Source organism: Buteo buteo, chromosome 12, assembly GCF_964188355.1.
Source record: "Buteo buteo chromosome 12, bButBut1.hap1.1, whole genome shotgun sequence".
Lineage (NCBI taxonomy): Eukaryota > Metazoa > Chordata > Aves > Accipitriformes > Accipitridae > Buteo > Buteo buteo.
The window spans coordinates 7,945,961-7,964,026 of record NC_134182.1 but is presented as its reverse complement, the minus strand read 5'-3'; the positions used below and the strand labels follow the sequence as shown (position 1 = coordinate 7,964,026).

At 39.4% G+C, this 18,066-nt stretch overlaps 1 protein-coding gene across 6 annotated transcripts in view; it reads left to right on the top strand.

Moving 5' to 3' along the window:
* Window positions 1-18,066, top strand: part of DISP1 (dispatched RND transporter family member 1) — a 94,027-nt gene that overhangs the window by 45,037 nt on the left and 30,924 nt on the right. For 4 of the 6 annotated variants that reach the window (XM_075042575.1, XM_075042576.1, XM_075042577.1 and 1 more), the window contains exon 2: window positions 12,324-12,863. In XM_075042575.1, coding sequence (XP_074898676.1) covers window positions 12,355-12,863 — 509 coding nt within the window. In that variant the 5' untranslated portion in view covers window positions 12,324-12,354. Of the gene's footprint in view, window positions 1-4,366; window positions 4,972-12,323; window positions 12,864-18,066 lie in introns of those variants that run through there. The other 2 variants (XM_075042573.1, XM_075042572.1) reach the window with 2 other exon arrangements.

The window sequence follows — 18,066 nt, the reverse complement described above, 5'->3', positions numbered from 1 at the left end:
GTGTATAGAAGAATGCCAATGTAAGAGGATGTGAGTTTTTACAATTTATCACCTTGTGTTTCATACACTTGCTTTTCTTCATCCTGTATCTCAAAGAAATAAACCCACAGATCAGGTTTTTCATTGCTGGTTGGTTTTGGTTTTATCTTTTACAGTATTCTCTTTCATCTCTGGATGGGTAACACAGGTAGTGAATTAACTCCACTGTGTGTTCAGAGGCTCCCAAATGCCAATTTTGAGTTTCCATCTCAGGGGTGATGCCTTATGAACACAGCCATTCTGTTTTCATGCTCAGTTAAGGTCTAGGTGCAGACGACTCATGTTTGTGTGGCTGCAGTCTCAGATAAATCAGTTTGTGTCTTTGCTTCGTATTTCTGTATTCAAGAGCACTTGGGAGCACCATGTAGAGACTTGAATATCTCTGCAAAATTGTCAGGTGTGACACAATCAGTGGCAGTCTAGACCTAGTAATCTCTGATGGATCGAGCTGACTCAGTCCAATTAACTTTCTCAATACTGTGCTCCTGGCATGTCCCATATACTGCTAGAATCTGAAAGATCCCAATATGGGCCCTATGTGCCTCTGAATAATTAAAGTAGCTGCCGCTATCTCAGTATTATCTCAAGTGTTGCAAAACAAATTACTCTAATATGAGTAGCAGTAAATAAATGGTTGGTCCCTACCACATCTCTCCCACTGCATTGTTTGTTTTAAATGGCATTTGGTAAATTGCCTACTGCAAGTACTGTGCATCTAAGATGCAACAGAGTATTGTGTTCAAGAAAAAAACACCAGTCAGGAAATTCTGTAGGTGGATAGGAATTGTAATAAAAATTCAATGTAGCTATAGTAAAATGCTTGTAAAGTACATGTGCCACATACAGAACTCATTCTGTCATTTTAACCTCTAATTAGCTTTTTACTTCTATTCCATATTCCCTTATTCTCCCCCGTTCATAAGTAATTCTGTAGAATTTCTAAAGCATCTCTGGTGCCCTCTGTCTGGCCTTCAAGGATTTCAAAAGCCTCTGTGCTTTTTCCCTGAGCACTTGCATAGTCCTTCAGCATCAATTTGTCCCCAGAGCACCCAAAACCACCACCAGCTTTCCTATTAACATCCCAAACTGTCAAAGTCCTTCAGCTTCTTCTGAATCTCTCTCTCTTTAAGACACCACTGTGACAAAAAGAATCTGTGATTAATGTCATATTAAGCTCAGAGGCATGTGAAGGCATTCAGCCAAGAAAAGGTACAGAGAATAGCTGTACCTACAGCATTGTAGGGGTGGTAGCTTGGTAGCAGCTCTTAATGACGGGCAGCCAAAGCTAGCGGAAGTGGCTGGCACTTGATGGCATTGCCTGGTGTCTTCAGTTTAGGAAAGGCTATGAAAGGATCATGGCCAAGAGTTGCAGCTCTTTATATTTTGTTTGAAGACAGAGACTGGTCAAACTTCTCACATTATAACACAGTATGTCAGCTGTACTTTGTAAGTACAAATATAAGCTTCAATTTTTTAGGCTTATCTTCTTAATATATTATACAAACTGTAATTTGTTTGAATCTCTAATATGGTTATCATAACAGTATTTTTTTTTTTCTTAAGTATTGTATATAGAATTCTGGGAACTGTGTTTGGTTTTTTACTACTACTTAATTTTATTCATGAAGCATGCTATGAAAAATGGTATTTTAAAGTCTCAGTAAAAAAGCTGCTTATTGTGATAAGTTATGATAGGAGATGGTTTGCCTGGTTTTCTAGGTTTAAAGGATTTTTCTTTGTTCAGAACATGCCAAGTTTTCTTTGCCCAGAGCAGCATGTCTGCCTTCAAGGGCTTGAAGTTCAAATCACAAATTTTTAAGTGATCTGTGAAATCTAAAAATAATAATTAATCTTCAAGATGGCATCATAGTAAAATTTTATTCTGCTCATTTTCTCTTTAATGCATAGTGAAGCTTTGAGAGTTCATTTTATTTGTGATAGAAATTCTGTCACTTCTAAAATGTATTGATAGATCCACAGGTCGGTAGAACTTCCTGGTGGATTGAGGATCATATTGACTTAAACCAAGGCTGAATTAGTAGTGCAGATGTCCTGCAGATTCTCTGCATATATGCATTTCCATGTGGGGGACAGGGCAGAGTGTTACTCATTTATCTTTTCAGGGTCTTCACATACCAAATTTGACATCCCTTATCTGCCCTGAATCAGTCTAAATTCTTCCATCCTTTTCTACTTTCCCCTAGTTTTCCTGTACCTGCCCTCCATATGCTGCAGAGCTCAGTTGTATTTCTTAATCACTTACAAATGAAGAAGTCGGCATTTGTTTGATATCACTGGAGATGAACAGTGGGATAAGTAGCAGCATTTAAAGTTGAACATAGTGTAGAAGGAGATGTTAAAGAGCATATGATGGAGATGTCAAAACCAGGAGTGTGCCAGGGGACATTGGACAATGAAGGCTCTGCAGGTATAGAGCATAGCATGCGGGAAAGGTTCCTCAGCACTTAGTGCTGTTTGTTTTTCAGATACTGTAGAGGCAATAATTGACTACAAGTCTGTAGTTCAAATATATGATACAGTATTTAAATCCAGTTTGCACAGGAATCATTTTATTAAGTATAACCTATGAACATACATATATATTCATTGTACTGTCATCCTTGGGAACAAAGTATCTGCAATAAGTTGATGTGCTAAGATATAGTAATACTATTTTGTGCAGTATATATAATCTAAGAGCTTTAACAGATTGTAATCCTTTAGATTTTTATAGTACTTTTGCTTCTAGATATCAAAGCAGCGAGCAAATACTATGTGCCTTTTGTCACTTCTTTGAGGTGGTTAGCAAAAGTGATACAGTATCTGCAGTGAACTGATGTACAGTCATATTTATGTATTTAAGAAGTACTTTTATTAGTAGACAGGTTTTTCAAAAATACGTCGAGTTTTGTGACTTTGGAAAAGTAGCTTTGAGATTATTCTTGTGATGCTTCTGGGCATATATTATGTGTCTCAGATATTCAGAAAGTGAATACTGTATTGTAGTCCTACTTCCATTTTGGATTGGAGTTATTTGCTGTGTAGTATTGCTATTTTGATCAATAAATATATCTGAGTTTCTTGTATAAGAACTGTCCTGGGTCATTAGCACTGAATGGCTCTACATTGGATGGAAAGCAAGTCTTCTGTTAGAGAATCCATTAATGTTAGAAAAAAATGATGTTCTAGATAGGATGCTGATGGTGTGTGGGAGTTGGAGACAGGGTGAAATTTTCCACTTGAAGCTAAGTGAGAAAGGCAAGGAACATTGTTTAAAAAAAAAAAAGTTTCCCCTTAGAACTGGGGAAGCAGCACAGTCTTTCACCACCTGTTAAAGACCAGATCCAATGAGTACGAAGAGCTGCCTTGCATAAAAACTTGGACCAGAGTTAGGACGCATAATTCTAAGGTCACACTGAGGGAAATTGAGTCCCACTGTTTTCCTTTGGTAAGATTTTTTTGCTTTACAAAGAGTAAAGATGCTTGTAGATGAGAAATTCCTTTTGCTACAACCAGTTCAACTTGACCCTGAAATCAGAGCTCTCGTATTTCAGCAGAGGGGAAAGAAAACTTTTCTAAATAGCTGGTCCCAAGTAGACTGTGATCTACTTTGGAGTGACAGGGAACTGGTTTATTACATCTGCCCCAGGAAGATGCCAGTTCTGAGGTTTGCATTTGAGATACTCAGAGCTGAGGAAAAACCAGGAGTGATCTCCCAAAACACAAGGTTTGTGAGCACGTGAGGTTTAGTAGGTAGCTTGCGCATACCCTGGTAGAGCAGGCAGGGACCAGCTTGTAGCATTTCCCATGGTGGTATTTTTAAAAGTTCCTTGTAATACAGCTCTGCAAATTGAGTACGGTGTTCCCCACCTTAATACTGACCTCTTTCTAAACATGACCTGCTGTTTGATTCTTGAGACCCTAGAATTAAGGGTTTAAATATCCCCAAAATTTGGCAATCTCAATCTCTATTTTTTTCCTTTTGACTTGTGTGTGACCAGGCTATCTTTTCTGCTCATAGAGTTCTCAGCTTTTTGCACTAATAGTCTGTAATAATTCAGTTTGTATTTTAAAGGATTTTAAAACAAATGTATCTGAGGAGTGTGTGGAGATGTTTACTTCTGGAGTACTAGGTCCGTAAGCGCTCAGGTGTGAAGGAAGTAGGCATTTTAGGTACAAATATCTTAATCTGGTGGGGGAAAAGCCCTGTTTTTCCAAGTCTTCTTGTTGTTGAAGTGTCAGAGATTTGTAGCCACGCAGAGGTATTTCGTAAGAAATGCCTGACAAGGAAACAATGAAGTAAGAGCTTGGGGCTGGGGGACGAGACATTGCCAGGAACTCATGAGGACTGAAGTGAGTTCGGAAAAGACTCCAAATGACACTCGGCGCGGCTTTCAGCGTCTCGCCTTCCTCGGCTCTTTCCGTTTCAAAAACGCGGGTGGCAAGGTGATGCCGCTGGCGCTTTCCACGTAAGCATGTGTGCTGAAGCTCGGAAAGCAGCAAGGCGCCCCGCGGCTGCGGGTCCCACCGCTCGGGCGGGCGCAGGCAGCCGAAGCTGCAAGAGCGCGGCTCTGATCTCCACATCAGCCTTAACCAAACCAGATCAAAGGGGGCTGCAACCAAAGGGCGGGGAGCGGCCCCGGGGCTCCCGCGGCAGCAGGGAGGAGCCGGCGGGTCGCTGCCAGCTCCCTGACCTGCCGCGGGGAGGGGCGGCCCCGGTCCCGGCCCCGTCTCCCAGCGGCGGAGCAGCAGCGGCGGCGGCTCGGCTCGGCGCGGCTCGGCGCTCCCCGCTCGGGGCCGTTGTCGGGGCGAGCGGCGAAGCGGGCCCGGCTGCCGGGTGGCTGCGGGGAGAGCGGGCGCGTAGGCGGGGGATACCTGCATCGAGAGGGGGCTGCTTTCGCCTTACTGCTCGTCTTCTCCGGCTTGGGTCTGGTAAGCGTTAAGAAGCGCGTTACGTTGGAGTGCCTCAAATCTGGCCGTGCGTTCCCGTAGCGCATCCTGGGTTACAGCTGGAACAGCTCGGGCTTTCGGAATGCGTTAGGATGTAGGTTTAGCTGAGACTGGTGTGGACCTCCAGTTTATTTACACTAAAATGCTACTTCGTTTGACAAGTAGACTCCTGGGCTTGTAAAAGGCTACAGCTGGGTAGAAATGCCAGGGAGCTTACAACGGGACCCTGCTAGCGCTGAAGAGCCTGGTGAGAAGGAAAAACACCCCACACCCCCCCTCGAGATCCAGCTATTTCAACAGATGCGCTATTATAAAAGCGGTGTATAAGGTTCATCCTTTGGCTTTCAGAGCGTGGCTCAGCAAATGGGAGAGTTAAAACCAATGTACGCTTGGGAAATGAAGTGGAAAAAAAATCGGTTCTCAAATGTTTAGCTTTCGAAGAAAATTATTGTTGGACTGCTAGTGTAAAACCTCTTTGCTGTATCTTCTGTAGCTAAATGTGAAGAATGCTCTGTGTTTATAAAATAGGTGTGACTGCTGATGTATACCTGCCTGATGTGCCCTGGCATTCTCACTGAGTGTTTTGCTTGTTTAATATACAGTAGTTGTAAAATTATGATAGTGCTTCTATTAAAATATGAAGAAAAATGGTACTATTAGTAACAGGTTCTTTAAAGATGTTCAAACACAGCTTTTAAATTTGGACAGAAAACAAAAAATCTGATTCTAAACAGATGGTCGAGGGGTTTCTTAACCTCTTACGTAACGCTGATATAGTCACGATGATGGTAGACATAACTGGAGCTCTACGCTTAAGAGTATTGCTTTTGTGTCCCTTTACAGCTGTAATAATTTAAATGCGAATCCCACAGCTTGATTAAGTAAAAACCTGTGGAACTTTCAATGCAAATAACTCCTTTTACATCCAGAAAGAGACATATTTTGGTTTTCCCCACTCTGTGTAAGTGGGATTAGAGCTATTTTGGATCAGAATATTTGCAATTACAAAAACTTAAATGTCTTTCATATGGTAATGGAAAGTTAGTAAGTTGCATAAATAGTGTTGCAGTTGCAAGCAATGTTTGGGGTTTTTTTAACAGCTTTCCATGCTCTTAAACTGTGCTGGGGTATACCTGCTTTCCAGAGCTATGTGCATTTTTTCTTGAAGTAGTATGTTTTGTTCTAATTATTTCTGCTTCTAGTTGCATCTCTTTCCAAAACTTGGAGCATTTGAAGCTTTTTCAGATTTTCTTAATACATTTTTTTCCATTTCCCCTGTGTATATATATGCCTAATTTTTTTTTTAAATTAAAATTTTAGGATCATCCAAAACTTCTGGAAGAGAATTTTCAGGGCTCCTTGTTGTTTCTATCTATAGTTTATCTATATTTACTGTGTATTCTGACTTTTAAAAAACTTTGTCGTTAAAGCACTGCAATTGATTTCTTCAGTTGAAGCCCTGCAAATGATTTCTGTAAATGGTCTGCTGTTGTTTGTGCCAGGAGAAGTAACTTTAGCTTAAAAGCAGAGGAAAATCTGTTTCTGAAGTTCTGAAGAGTACTATTTTTCCCACCCTTTGCAGGCTTTCCCAGCTCCCTCACCCCACAGCTGTCACCAGTGGGTCAGTTCGTGTGCCAGCTTGGCAACACTGGTTCGCTAGTGCCCATCTGTAGCATGAGCTGTGGTCCTGGCACGGTGACATCTGGAAACTCCCTGTCACAGGAATGCAATTCTGGAGCCAGCCTGCGACAGGAAATGAACTCATGATGTCTCAGGTTCAGGACGGGACAGCTTCGCAGGCTGCGGAGAGGGATGGAAGGGCGAGCTGGCTGGCTCTTGAAACACTCGGTACAAAATGGAGGAGAGGAGATGTCCCTTCTGCAAACCTCTTCTGGTTCATAATTGTTTTCTAACTACTACTGCATGGTACAAGTACTTAGACTGCTGAAAATCTGCTTGTTAAGAGAGCGACGTTAGTTGAGAAAATGGGTATTTGTAGACTATGCAGAAAATAAACTGACCGTAATGGCATTTCTCAAAAATGGGAGCTACATTGTATCAATCCTCAAAGTGAAAAGGTTATATCAATAAATATGTCAGGTAAACTTGTGTGCTGATGAAATAAGAATTAGCGATCCTTCTTGAAGGTGAAATACATACATTTAAAATATACTTTAAATACCTGAAAAAGAAGTGGAAAGGACAGGGAAGGCTTGTTCTAGTAAGCATCTATGTTCTGTATAGTGAAAGCTTTTCAGGGAAGATCTAGTGGTTAACAGCTGAAATGGAAAAGCAAGAATCAGGGTTTTGAGAGAAACCAAGCACCACATATGAACACAGAGGAGTAAGAGCTAGAGAATTTGAAAAATGTCTAGTTGGCAGCCAAAATGGAGATCAACAACCATAAAACATTAAAAAGCTGTTTGACTTACTAAAGACCTTTGCAATGATAGATAACTAGACATCTCCCATAAAAGCCAGTATCAAACACCAGGCACCACCTGTTACTGCTGCGAGCACTGAGAAAAAACAAAGATGCAAAGAATTTTGGTGATGTGAAGGAGGAGAAAACCCTCCTTAAGAGTGGTTGTGCACTGGCTGGCACAGCAAACGAAGTCTGGAGAGGATTTAACTCAGTTTACAGATTGAGACCATGTAACTCATTTGCCACACTGAAAAACTTCAGCGTCTTAAGGGACTACAAGCCATTATAGTATTTCACTGGAAGGAGACTTAATAGGTAGCACTGGGATTATTAAATGCTGCTTATTTCAAGAATGCACTACTTTTAGAATCCAACTGTTTTAGGTGAACTTTTGACATGAAATGATGTTTTTGTTACTTCAGACATCACGTTCATCTCAGAGCCATGGTGCTTTGTAGCTGACAAGTCTGCAAGGTCCAGAAAACCTGGACTGGTTCAGCTGGCTGAGTGGCGCGATGCTGACTACAGTTGAAAGGCTTTGGATAACTTTTAAATCAAATTTGAGTTTTGTCCTACCTTAAATAAAAAATGTAAAGTCTTATAACCGGCTTAACTTTGTTTTAGTGCAAGGTACAGATTTTGGGACTTTTTTTTTCTTACATGATTAAAACAAACCTCAACACTTAGCTGTTCCCTGTCGTCTTCTAAAGATCTGTAAATTATCTGTACTAATATACCAAGTTACACTAAATTTCCACTACATCATTCCCTCTTGAATTTGCACTTCTATCATTTTCAATTGCAGGCATTATGAGTCCAGATGGGATTTGTTGAACCAATGTTTTTTTAAGTCTGTTTTTTTTTTTTTTTAAAGAAACTTTAAAGCAAAGAAAAATTCTTTCAGTTGCAGCCAAAGGAACAGGTGAACTTAATTCAAGTCTAAAAAGAACACACTAGTTAGGGAACACCAAATCCTACATAGTTTCAGTGTGGTACAGCATTACTTTATTTCCTGAAGGGCTTGCAATGCAGATGGCAGATGTCTGCTGGGTAAGCTGTGTTCATTGTTAGCTCCACAAATAATAGAGGGATTACTCCATAAAACTGTCACTAAGTAACATTGCCTCTACAGAACATGGTACTTTCCAGATATGACATTCTTCTAAGCTGTTGTTTTGAACTGCATGGTTAAAGTGCTTTCTTAGCAGTTACTGTTATCAAGCATGCAGTAATTAAAGATAATGCTGGTTTTCCTTCCTTAGCAGTCCAGCTGGCATAATTTCTAAATAGATGTTAATGTTGAAAATGCCTTGTATCCTTCTAGAGAGATGGATACCCAACTGTGATGTATTAAACACGTAGGTTAACACTTTTTCTAATTGTATTTCATCTTGTGTTAAGTAGGCCTGCCTATATTAAAACCTGTATTATCTGCAACCTCAGTATTCAGAATACCTGTTCACTGCTTCAAAGCCTTCAGATGTAAATTGGTACAAGTCTGAAAACCCCACTCTATTGGAGAATACCAAATCCTAAAGCAGTCTGAGGAATGTAGCAAAAATAAACTTCAGCACTGAAAGAATTCATAATTCTGAAAGACTGTGTTTTCAAATATTTAGTTTTTTTCATGATGAACAGATTCTTTGATTTCCCATGTCCATGAATTATTAAAATCTTACTGTGCTTTTACTTGTTGCATTTTAACTGGCTTATTTGTTCATCCTCTAAAGGAGAGATTCTCAGTTAACTGTTTCCTTGGGCCATTATTACATCTCTCAGTAAGTTCCCAGTTGCAGCATTGGAGACAAAATACAGCAGAGAGATAAGAATATAATCTAAGAATATATTTTGGTGTGACAGCTGCAGGTGAAGTTTTGCTGTCATTTGAGTTGCAGTCACTTTTACAGAGCGTGACACAAATGAAGTACCATAGTATGTAATTTTTAATACCCTCAAACATGACTGACACAAAACTCAGATAACATTAGACTTGTCAAGTGACATCAACCATCTTACATTTGTTTAAAAAAAGAACAACTACCAAACAAAATGAAAATGTACAGCCCAACTCATATTCTAAAGAATTCGTTGGAGTCCCAGTTCTTCTTAGCTATGACTGAATAAAATACTTAATCAGATGGCTACCTTAAGCATGCACAGTAGTCTTTCTTAGTTTAATATGGCATTGAAAGAGCTTCAAGGTAAGCATGTGCTTCCATTGCCTTGCTCAAACACTCCATGAAAATGGACAGAACTCAATAGTTTGTCAAGGCTTAGGAAGAAAGAAAGAATCAGCTTGATCTGTTAAAATTTTTATAGCTTGAAGTAGTTCATGAATAGCCTGTTCAACAGGAGAACAAAGGCAGAATTATATGTTGCGGTACTGATGATGATCTTTGGCTTTTCTTTGAATTTACTAGTTTCTAAAGAGTCTTTCTGAAGAATGTGTTTAAACTGAAAGGCATGCAGGTAGATATTACATCTGTTGAAAATAAAGCATTTTATCTTTGATCATGTTAAATGGAGGCTGCTGGGCTGTCTGGAGCAAAAGTTATGATTCTCGCATCAGTGTTCACAAGGGGCACAGATACACTGAAGGTGCCAAGTCTGTGTGTCTGTGCTGGGATTGCCCAGCTTCCACGGGCTCGAGTTAGCTTGCATCTCTGTTTGGTACACGTGTGCCTTGTGAGTAGATGTGTGGTTTCCTTTATAAAGTGATTTGAAACAGCTACTAAAAATTATGTTGTGTTATCTCAATTGCTGCACGCTTGCAGATGTCCTGGGTTTAAAGCAAAAGGATGGTGCGTCTGTTGTCTTGAAGGGCTAGATATTTGGAGTATCTGCATACCTTATTTTCACTTATAATAGTAGTCTGCGGGACAGTAACTTTGATCAGTGTACAGCAGTTTCAAGTGATGATATGGATATGTCAAACTAACTTAGAAATAGAAATGTAACAACATTACCATGCAGCCTATCTCTTATGTGAGTGAATGTGAAAATAAGCAGCCAGAAATTCCTAAAATGCTGCCAGACGCCTCAAGAGGAGCTTTCTCTGCCTTGATGTCCGGCTCTTGCTCTGTCCACTTCAGCAGGCTTTGAAGCTGCCTACAGTGCGAGAGAAAACCAGACTGTTCAAACACAGCGGTATTTCACATAACAAATACGTTTCTTCAGACTGAAACGAAGTTTAGCCAGCCACTTGAATTTACTCTGTGCTCAGCAGAAAGTCCTCCATGGGCTTTACTTGCCTGGGCCAGGGGAGGGGGTACCCGGCAGGAATGTGTGGAATTGGAGGGTGGAAAAAATATGCTGGTCAAGCAGCATATTCTCCTGTTCTGCGTAGTTATCTAAATGAAAGTGATTTCCCAGGGCATCTGGCTCTGCACATGATCTAGAACAAATAGCAGAGGATTAATTTTCATTTCAGAAGTGAAGGATTTAGCTATGTGTAGGGGAGATGCTGCGCGGGGGGGCTGCTGGGGGTAGCATTCCACTCTGCAAAGCACTTTCTGCTCAGAATTAGTATTCAGGCAATTAAATAGCTCAGCTTGCTGGGCAGGCTTAGCCCTCAGAGCACTCGGCAAAGGTATAGGGGAGGAAAACGAGTTAGAAACTTTTATCTACCTTAATCTGTATGTTGAGTCTTTCTGCAAAGTTCAGCGTCTGTAATGCAAGCCTTGCAATTTGGACTTGGAATGTTGTCGATTAAACTCAGTATTAAAAAAGTAACACTGTTAACCAAAGCAGTTGTAATTAAATGATTCTGTTTTTTAAGCAAATGTTGATTTATTCTTTTAAGTAGTACATAATTAGTGTTCTTTTTTCCTCTTTCTCCTCCTCCCTCCCCGGCCATGTAACGTGGGAAACAAATGCTTATTTAAGTGTGATGTTTGACCTTTCATGTTATTTATCAAAATAATCATCTCCAATTTATTTTCAAATCTTATTAAAACATTATTATAGTTAATACAGGGGAAATTGGCTGCTGCAAATACCTCAGACATGTTTTGATTTTTCAGCTAAGCTCCTCAGTCACCTTTCCAGTAATAGTTTTCACTTATTTACATTTTGCTTGAAAAAGACAAGACTTTAGAAGAAAATCTTTAATATCCTTTATTTACAGCACAGTGCATTTCTTAACTGCCTTTGGAATACGTGTCACTCAGAAGCATGAACTTCTCAATTAGCAGTAATTGAATCCTGGGATTATTTTTTTTTAAGCTTGAGAAAAACAGGTGGTTGTATTCTATCTTTTTAGTATTTGTAACAGTTCATTTTGAGCTTCTGCTAAAGACCTAGTCTACTATCCAGAAATTTTGACAGATGTCTGCAGAAGTGGCTTGATTTAAATAAGGCATTTTAAAAGAATTTATTCAAAAATACAAATATGTCTCTGTTTCAATAGACAGTGGAGATAGGAAAGGAGTTTACTAAAACCAGCACATTAATGATTATTAAACAATCTCTATTGTGTGGTCCTGTCTCCTGCTGGCTTTCAAAGTACATAGGCAAATTGTAGTGCAAGGTGTGGATAGTTACACAGTTTATACTAAAATCTGTTTTCATAAATAGCGACTATTACTTAGTCTTGTGCAAAATTATCTTGTTCCTGTGCATCTCAACCATTACTTGTCAGCTGTAACCCAGAGACTGTCAAATGTCTATTCATTTGTCTTATATTTTGGTTTAATCACTGAGCGTTTATGTAACTTAACTTTTAACTTTTTGTTGAACAAATGAAAGTCCTTCAAAACATTCCTGGTGGTGTGTATGTAACTCCTTTCTATTTCCCTGTGTTGTGAAAGATGAAGATGAGAGAGGAGATTTACTCATTTTAATCTAAAGCTATTTCTGAGCATCTGAGAACACCACAGCTCTGTAAACTTTGCTTTATTTGTTTCTTCAGGAGTATTGCGTATCCATCGAGAACTTGGAGCATGGCTATGAGCAATGTCAGTGACTCTGTGGTTCTGAGCAATGGCAGCATCTTGTCAAATGCTACTGGCCCAGGTATCGTTGCAGCTAATGACGGAGATGTCGTGGTCCAGCAACTCCCATCCAAGGAAACACCAAGAACAAAAGCAAGTCCAAATGGCTGCCTGCAACTTAATGGTACAATCAAGCCATCCTTTCTGCCTTTAGACAACCAAAGAACTCAGCAGATGTTGTCGCAATGCTGCCACCCTTGTCCATACCATCATTCTTTAAGTAGCCATAATAACAAGCAAGAATGTCATTCAATGGTTGGCAGCTCAGCACCATCTCCTCCTATGACTTCGTGCTGCATGCAGCCACATACTGAGTATTCAGCATCTATTTGCCAAAAACACACCCCCATATATCAGCCTGCGTGCTGTCTTCAGCCCTCCCCATCCTTCTGCCTTCACCATCAGTGGCCTGACCATTTTCAGCATCAGCCTGTGCAGCAACATATAGCCAGGATAAGGTAAGCAGATTGCATTATTTGTTAGTTCTTGGTATGGGTAACTTTTTCCATAACTATTTCATTTTCTTACAAAAGCAGACGATCTAAAAGGAAGATGAACCAAATTTCTTCCCCAGTGTTTTTACAAGTTAATCTTTGATACATTACCAACGCTTTTTTTTTCCAGAAGACACCAAATCAGGAAACTAGTTTTACTGGGCTGCATGAATATTCCTGAAGTGAATTAGTTCTTTCTGGGGAAAAAAAAGGCTGTTTCTGCTTCTTGGGGATTGTTTGGAAGCCAATTAACTTTTCTACAAGACACAGTGTACAGCTATATTGTGTGTAACAAACCAATACAGAGATAGCTAAGAAAACACTGAAAGAACTGGTATGTCTGCATAGTCTAATCAAAACCAATATTTCCTCAAAAAGATGTGTTGAAAAATACTTTCAACAATTCTATTCGTAAGTGTACTGGGTGTTTTTTCTTTGTCAGGTCAGCTGGTTCAGTGAGTTGCCCCCATGTCTTTTCAGTGTATGTATCTGCTGAATTTCAAAGTTGTGCCTGGATTGAGAAATTTTGGATTGTTCCAGTTTTTAATCCTTTCTATCCTCCACTTCATATGAACTTGCCTCTTTGTTTGTTAATTTTGGAGTTCCAGTGACAGTAGTCCTAGCTACAAGGAGCAACAATCACAAGGAAAATCTTCTACAGCCTGCTGGTCCTGGGCAAAATCAGTCAGTCCAAGAGGCAGTTTCTAAAAATCAAATTCCCTGTTGCAGTAAGACACGTCTAAGCTTTTATGGAAGGTCGTTTTTTTTCCTGAATTGCAGTTGGGCCAAACTGGATGAATTTTTCACTGGTGTAATAAAAGCTACCCTTCTCCCTGTTGTCCAACATCTGTATCCTTGCTCGAAAACTTGGAGCTACAAGTATTTCTCGGTCAGTTATAATGATTTTGTCTTGATGAAATGTATGAACTAATTTTAAACTTATGAGAATATCAGACTGGGACAAATATGTAATGTGGAAAAAGTCAAAGTGAAAAAAGCTTTTTTCCTTAAGGTGAAAGCAGATGAAAATAAGAATAATACAAAGTGCAAATCAGCTTTCCCCTGCCAGTTATTCCTCTTACAAATGGAAAAAACCTTAGTCGTTGGAACTGCTTACAATCAGACATATTTTTTTCTACCCCAAATTTGTTTAAATGTTAAGTAAAGATGAAAACTTTTATGTAATTTTTGTATGCAAAGGTATGCAGGAGGCTGAGCCGTTACAGAAAGTCAGTCATACTTTTCAAACCATCAGAATGGGTACACTAATTAACTGTTTTTCTCCTTGTGCAGCAAGACTGTTAAACTTCATCTGTATTCCATAGTCTTGAGGAAGGGAACAAATGTGATCCATAATCTGGGTTTCTGTTCTTAGTCTAGAAAAAAGAACAGTGAAAAGTTCTTCCAGATATGGTAAAATAATATTTTCCATAGCACTTCACAAATATAAAGACTTTGTTTGAACTGCTGTGGTTGGGATCTTGAGCCAAGATGCTTTTTTCATCTTGCACTTCCTCACCATGGTGTGCATGTGTACATAAATGTACATAAATAATGATTTATGATAAATGTTTGTCTTGCTGTTAGCAGTCAAAATAAGGATACAATCTGATGTTTAGAGCACCTGTACTTACCTACTCAACTATATGTGTTGGCATATTCTACATACCCCTATCAAGTGATTACTGTTTCATTTCTGGACTTGCTTCTAGCTCAGACAACTGAATTTTCTCAGTGAAAAGATACTTGCAATATGCCTTATAGGTCAGCAAATCAGATGAGTCCATCTTCTGAAAGCTACCTAGCTTCTGGTTGCTGTTACCTGTTCTTTTAGCTCTAAACGTGTGGTAAATAGGACTTGGGTGCCATGCTGTACTGGGGAAGCTGGACTTCTTGTATGCATTTTAACTCCTTAAACTGACCATGGCTGCATTAATGGACAATGTATACGTCTGACTGTATCACCTGTGTTGTTAGCATGGAACCAAAGACTTCTTTTTCCTCTGAATAGTCTACAAGGTGTGTCTAAATGTAATGGTCTCCTGTTGTGTTATGAATCTAGTTTATCACACTGACAGACCATTGCCAATGAAGACATATTGGTAGGTGGTAAAAAACAGGCAGCAACTGGATGCAGCCTTGCAGGTGGATGGATACATGCTCGGGAAGAAGCAAACTGTCTCATTGGTAGTTTCTTTGCAGTGCTAAAGAGAACAGGTGATAAATGTGTATTCATTTTTTACATGCTCATATTACTTTCTGTACACAGAAGAGTAACACTTAAGTGCGTGATATTTTTACATGATCTTTGTTCCATACTCTAATTTTATTACGTTTTGAGCCTATCATCTGCACAACAGCGTCTTCTCCAGGTATTTTTCTTACAAGGCTAATTGGAAATCATCCAGCTTTATAACACGTGCATGTTTTAACATGGTTATTTAAAACGCAGGTTCTCATACTATATATCAATTAAATTCAGTGTGTAGTCAAACTAGCTTTCATTTTGGTTCTTTGTATTTTTTAAAAAATGCATTCAAATATTGTTAAAATTTTAAGTTTAAGAGGGGGGAAAAGATGTGATTAGATAGAGGGGGACGAACACATTTTGCGAACTGTATCGCTAATGCTTTTACAGCTCTAGGCAGGTAACCAATTGTTTCAGCTCGACAGGTTTTGTCAGGTTTTGAAGCCCAAGGCTTAACGTCTGTCGGTGACCTAATATTAAAGGAATGTGGCTCTGGTATATCATTGCAGATTGGAGTGTATAAAGAAGAAGGATTGAAATAATGCCATGCTTGTCCTATCCTCTTAAAACTGGCTGGATCTGGAATTTTGTAGTGTGTTCAGCTTTGAAGTTTAAACTAAATTACATGGAAATGTCATCTATACACCATAACTTGAATGTCTGGGCAACTGGTACTTCTTTTGGGCAACTGGTACTTCTTTTGGGCAACTGGTACTTCTTTTGGGCAACTGGTACTTCTTTTGGGCAACTGGTACTTCTTTTGGGCAACTGGTACTTCTTTTGGGCAACTGGTACTTCTTTTGGGCAACTGGTACTTCTTTTGGGCAACTGGTACTTCTTTTAGATTGGTGAAAAAGGCTTGTAGCATAAGAGAAAATATTTTTAGTGGTTGCTGATTTACAGTGTGATTGTGGCAAAAAATTATAATGTAAAAGCAGGTAAAATAAGTCCACTGTTGGTCATAATAATTGTGATGATTTTTAGATATTTTTCTAAGGTTGGAAGATCTTGAGCAAAGTTGGGTTTTTTTGTGTGATTTTGTGCACATATTTAAGATGTAGTTCATTCAAATATGCTCGTACCTCTTTTTTTAGTGGACATAATATCTTGACCGCACAAACACTCTCTGGGAAATTCCAGCTGTCTCTCCATATCAGAGTGCAATTGTCCAGGGACTTGATTTGCTTTTTGACAAACGGTTTCTGAGCTTACCTGTTTGGAGCATGGTATGATTAGTTCTTCTTTTCAGGTACTATTGGAAGATTTTTTTTCCTACCCTGGGCCTTTGGAGGACTCATGTTGTAGTAACTGTTATTGTCTGAATGCACTTACGTATCTCAAGAAGCCTGTGGGGCTTAGAGCCACTGGAATGTTACTGCCCCTCCTTTGCTGCCATCTGCTTCTGTAATCATCAGCAACCTTTGCTGAGAGACAGTAGAAATGAGGAAGAAGAACCAAGTAAGGCTGTTAATCTGAAGTAGTGGAAGAAGCATGAAGACTGATGCTTGACAACTGGAAGCGCTGAGTTAGGAGTCACTGGGGAAGAGTAAAACTATGCAGCCCAGCAGCATGTTTAGTGGGATGAAAGGAGGATAAAATAAATAATGAAGTGTTGCATATTCTAGCAGAACTAAACACTACAGTAAAGAAATGTAAAGCCAGAAAACTCTTAAAATCATTCCTGGTATTTTTCAATATCTATTATTTATATAGATATTATATAGGAATGTATGCATGTAAATAGGAGCAAAAGAGGAAGAGGGTGGTGAGGCACTGGAACAGGTAGCCCAGGTAGGTTGTGGATGCCCATCCTTGGAAGTGTTCAAGGCCAGGTTGGATGGGGCTTTGAGCAGCTTGGTCTAGTGGAAGGTGTTCCTGCCCATGGCAGGGGTGTTGGAACTAGGTGATCTTTAAGGTCCCTTCCAACCCAAACCATTTTATGATTCTGTGATTATTCAGTAAGTTGTCTCAGGGTTGTGGAAAGCACGGGGTAACAGTTCTGTGCATGTTGTCTCTGCAACCAAATTGAATTACTTCTCTCAGACTTGTATGTGAACTTTTTAATGGGAAAACACCAGTTAAAAGCTACCTGTATCCTTGCTAATCGTGATGCCAACTCTTTTGGAATCTCTCTTTGGGGATACAGTTTAGAAAACGTAGATGTATGGACTTGGACTGATGGTACTGCTGATAAGGAAACTGCTCCAAACTGCTGGTGCGTGTAGTGCTTGAACTTCTGCAACATTGAACGAATAAACTCATACAAATACTCTCTGCTTGGAGCAGACCTGCTCTATATCACCTGCCATTATTTACATTTCAAGACTACACTGCTAATGCTTTTGGCTGAAGCAGATAAGTAAAGAGAACTCTGAAAAGCATCTGAATTATCTCTGGTAAAAAGACAATAAAAGGACACGTGGGATGATCTCTCTATGATCATGCAGTCATCTAAAGCTAGAATATGAAAATAAAACCAGTTTAAAGCCTCACAGAATTATTACTTTGGCTAAAATTAAAGTCTTTGGGATATATGTAAATCGCTCCTCATTCCTCACCAGCCTGGTTTGGAGATTTTAGCTCCCAAAGCTTGCTTAGTTTGAACGGCTGGATTCAAATTTTTCGCTTGCAAGACCAATTTAGATTCTAAGCAAGGCCAAAAACGTAGTACTGGTAAAGCATTAATATCTTCAGGCTTACTGTACATCTTCCTTTCAGTTAGATTTAAGCCTGCTTTTAAACTGTTTCAGTATTGCAGGTTTATGTGATGGTTCTGGGATTCTGAGTTCTGCTGTATTTCAGAGAGTTCTGTGCCACACACACTGTTGAAACAGTATTGCAGATATATGCCAATACTTACACTTTAATACTTTAAAAAGGAGATCTAAAAAAATGAAAAATCTGTGAAGTGAGGATAGA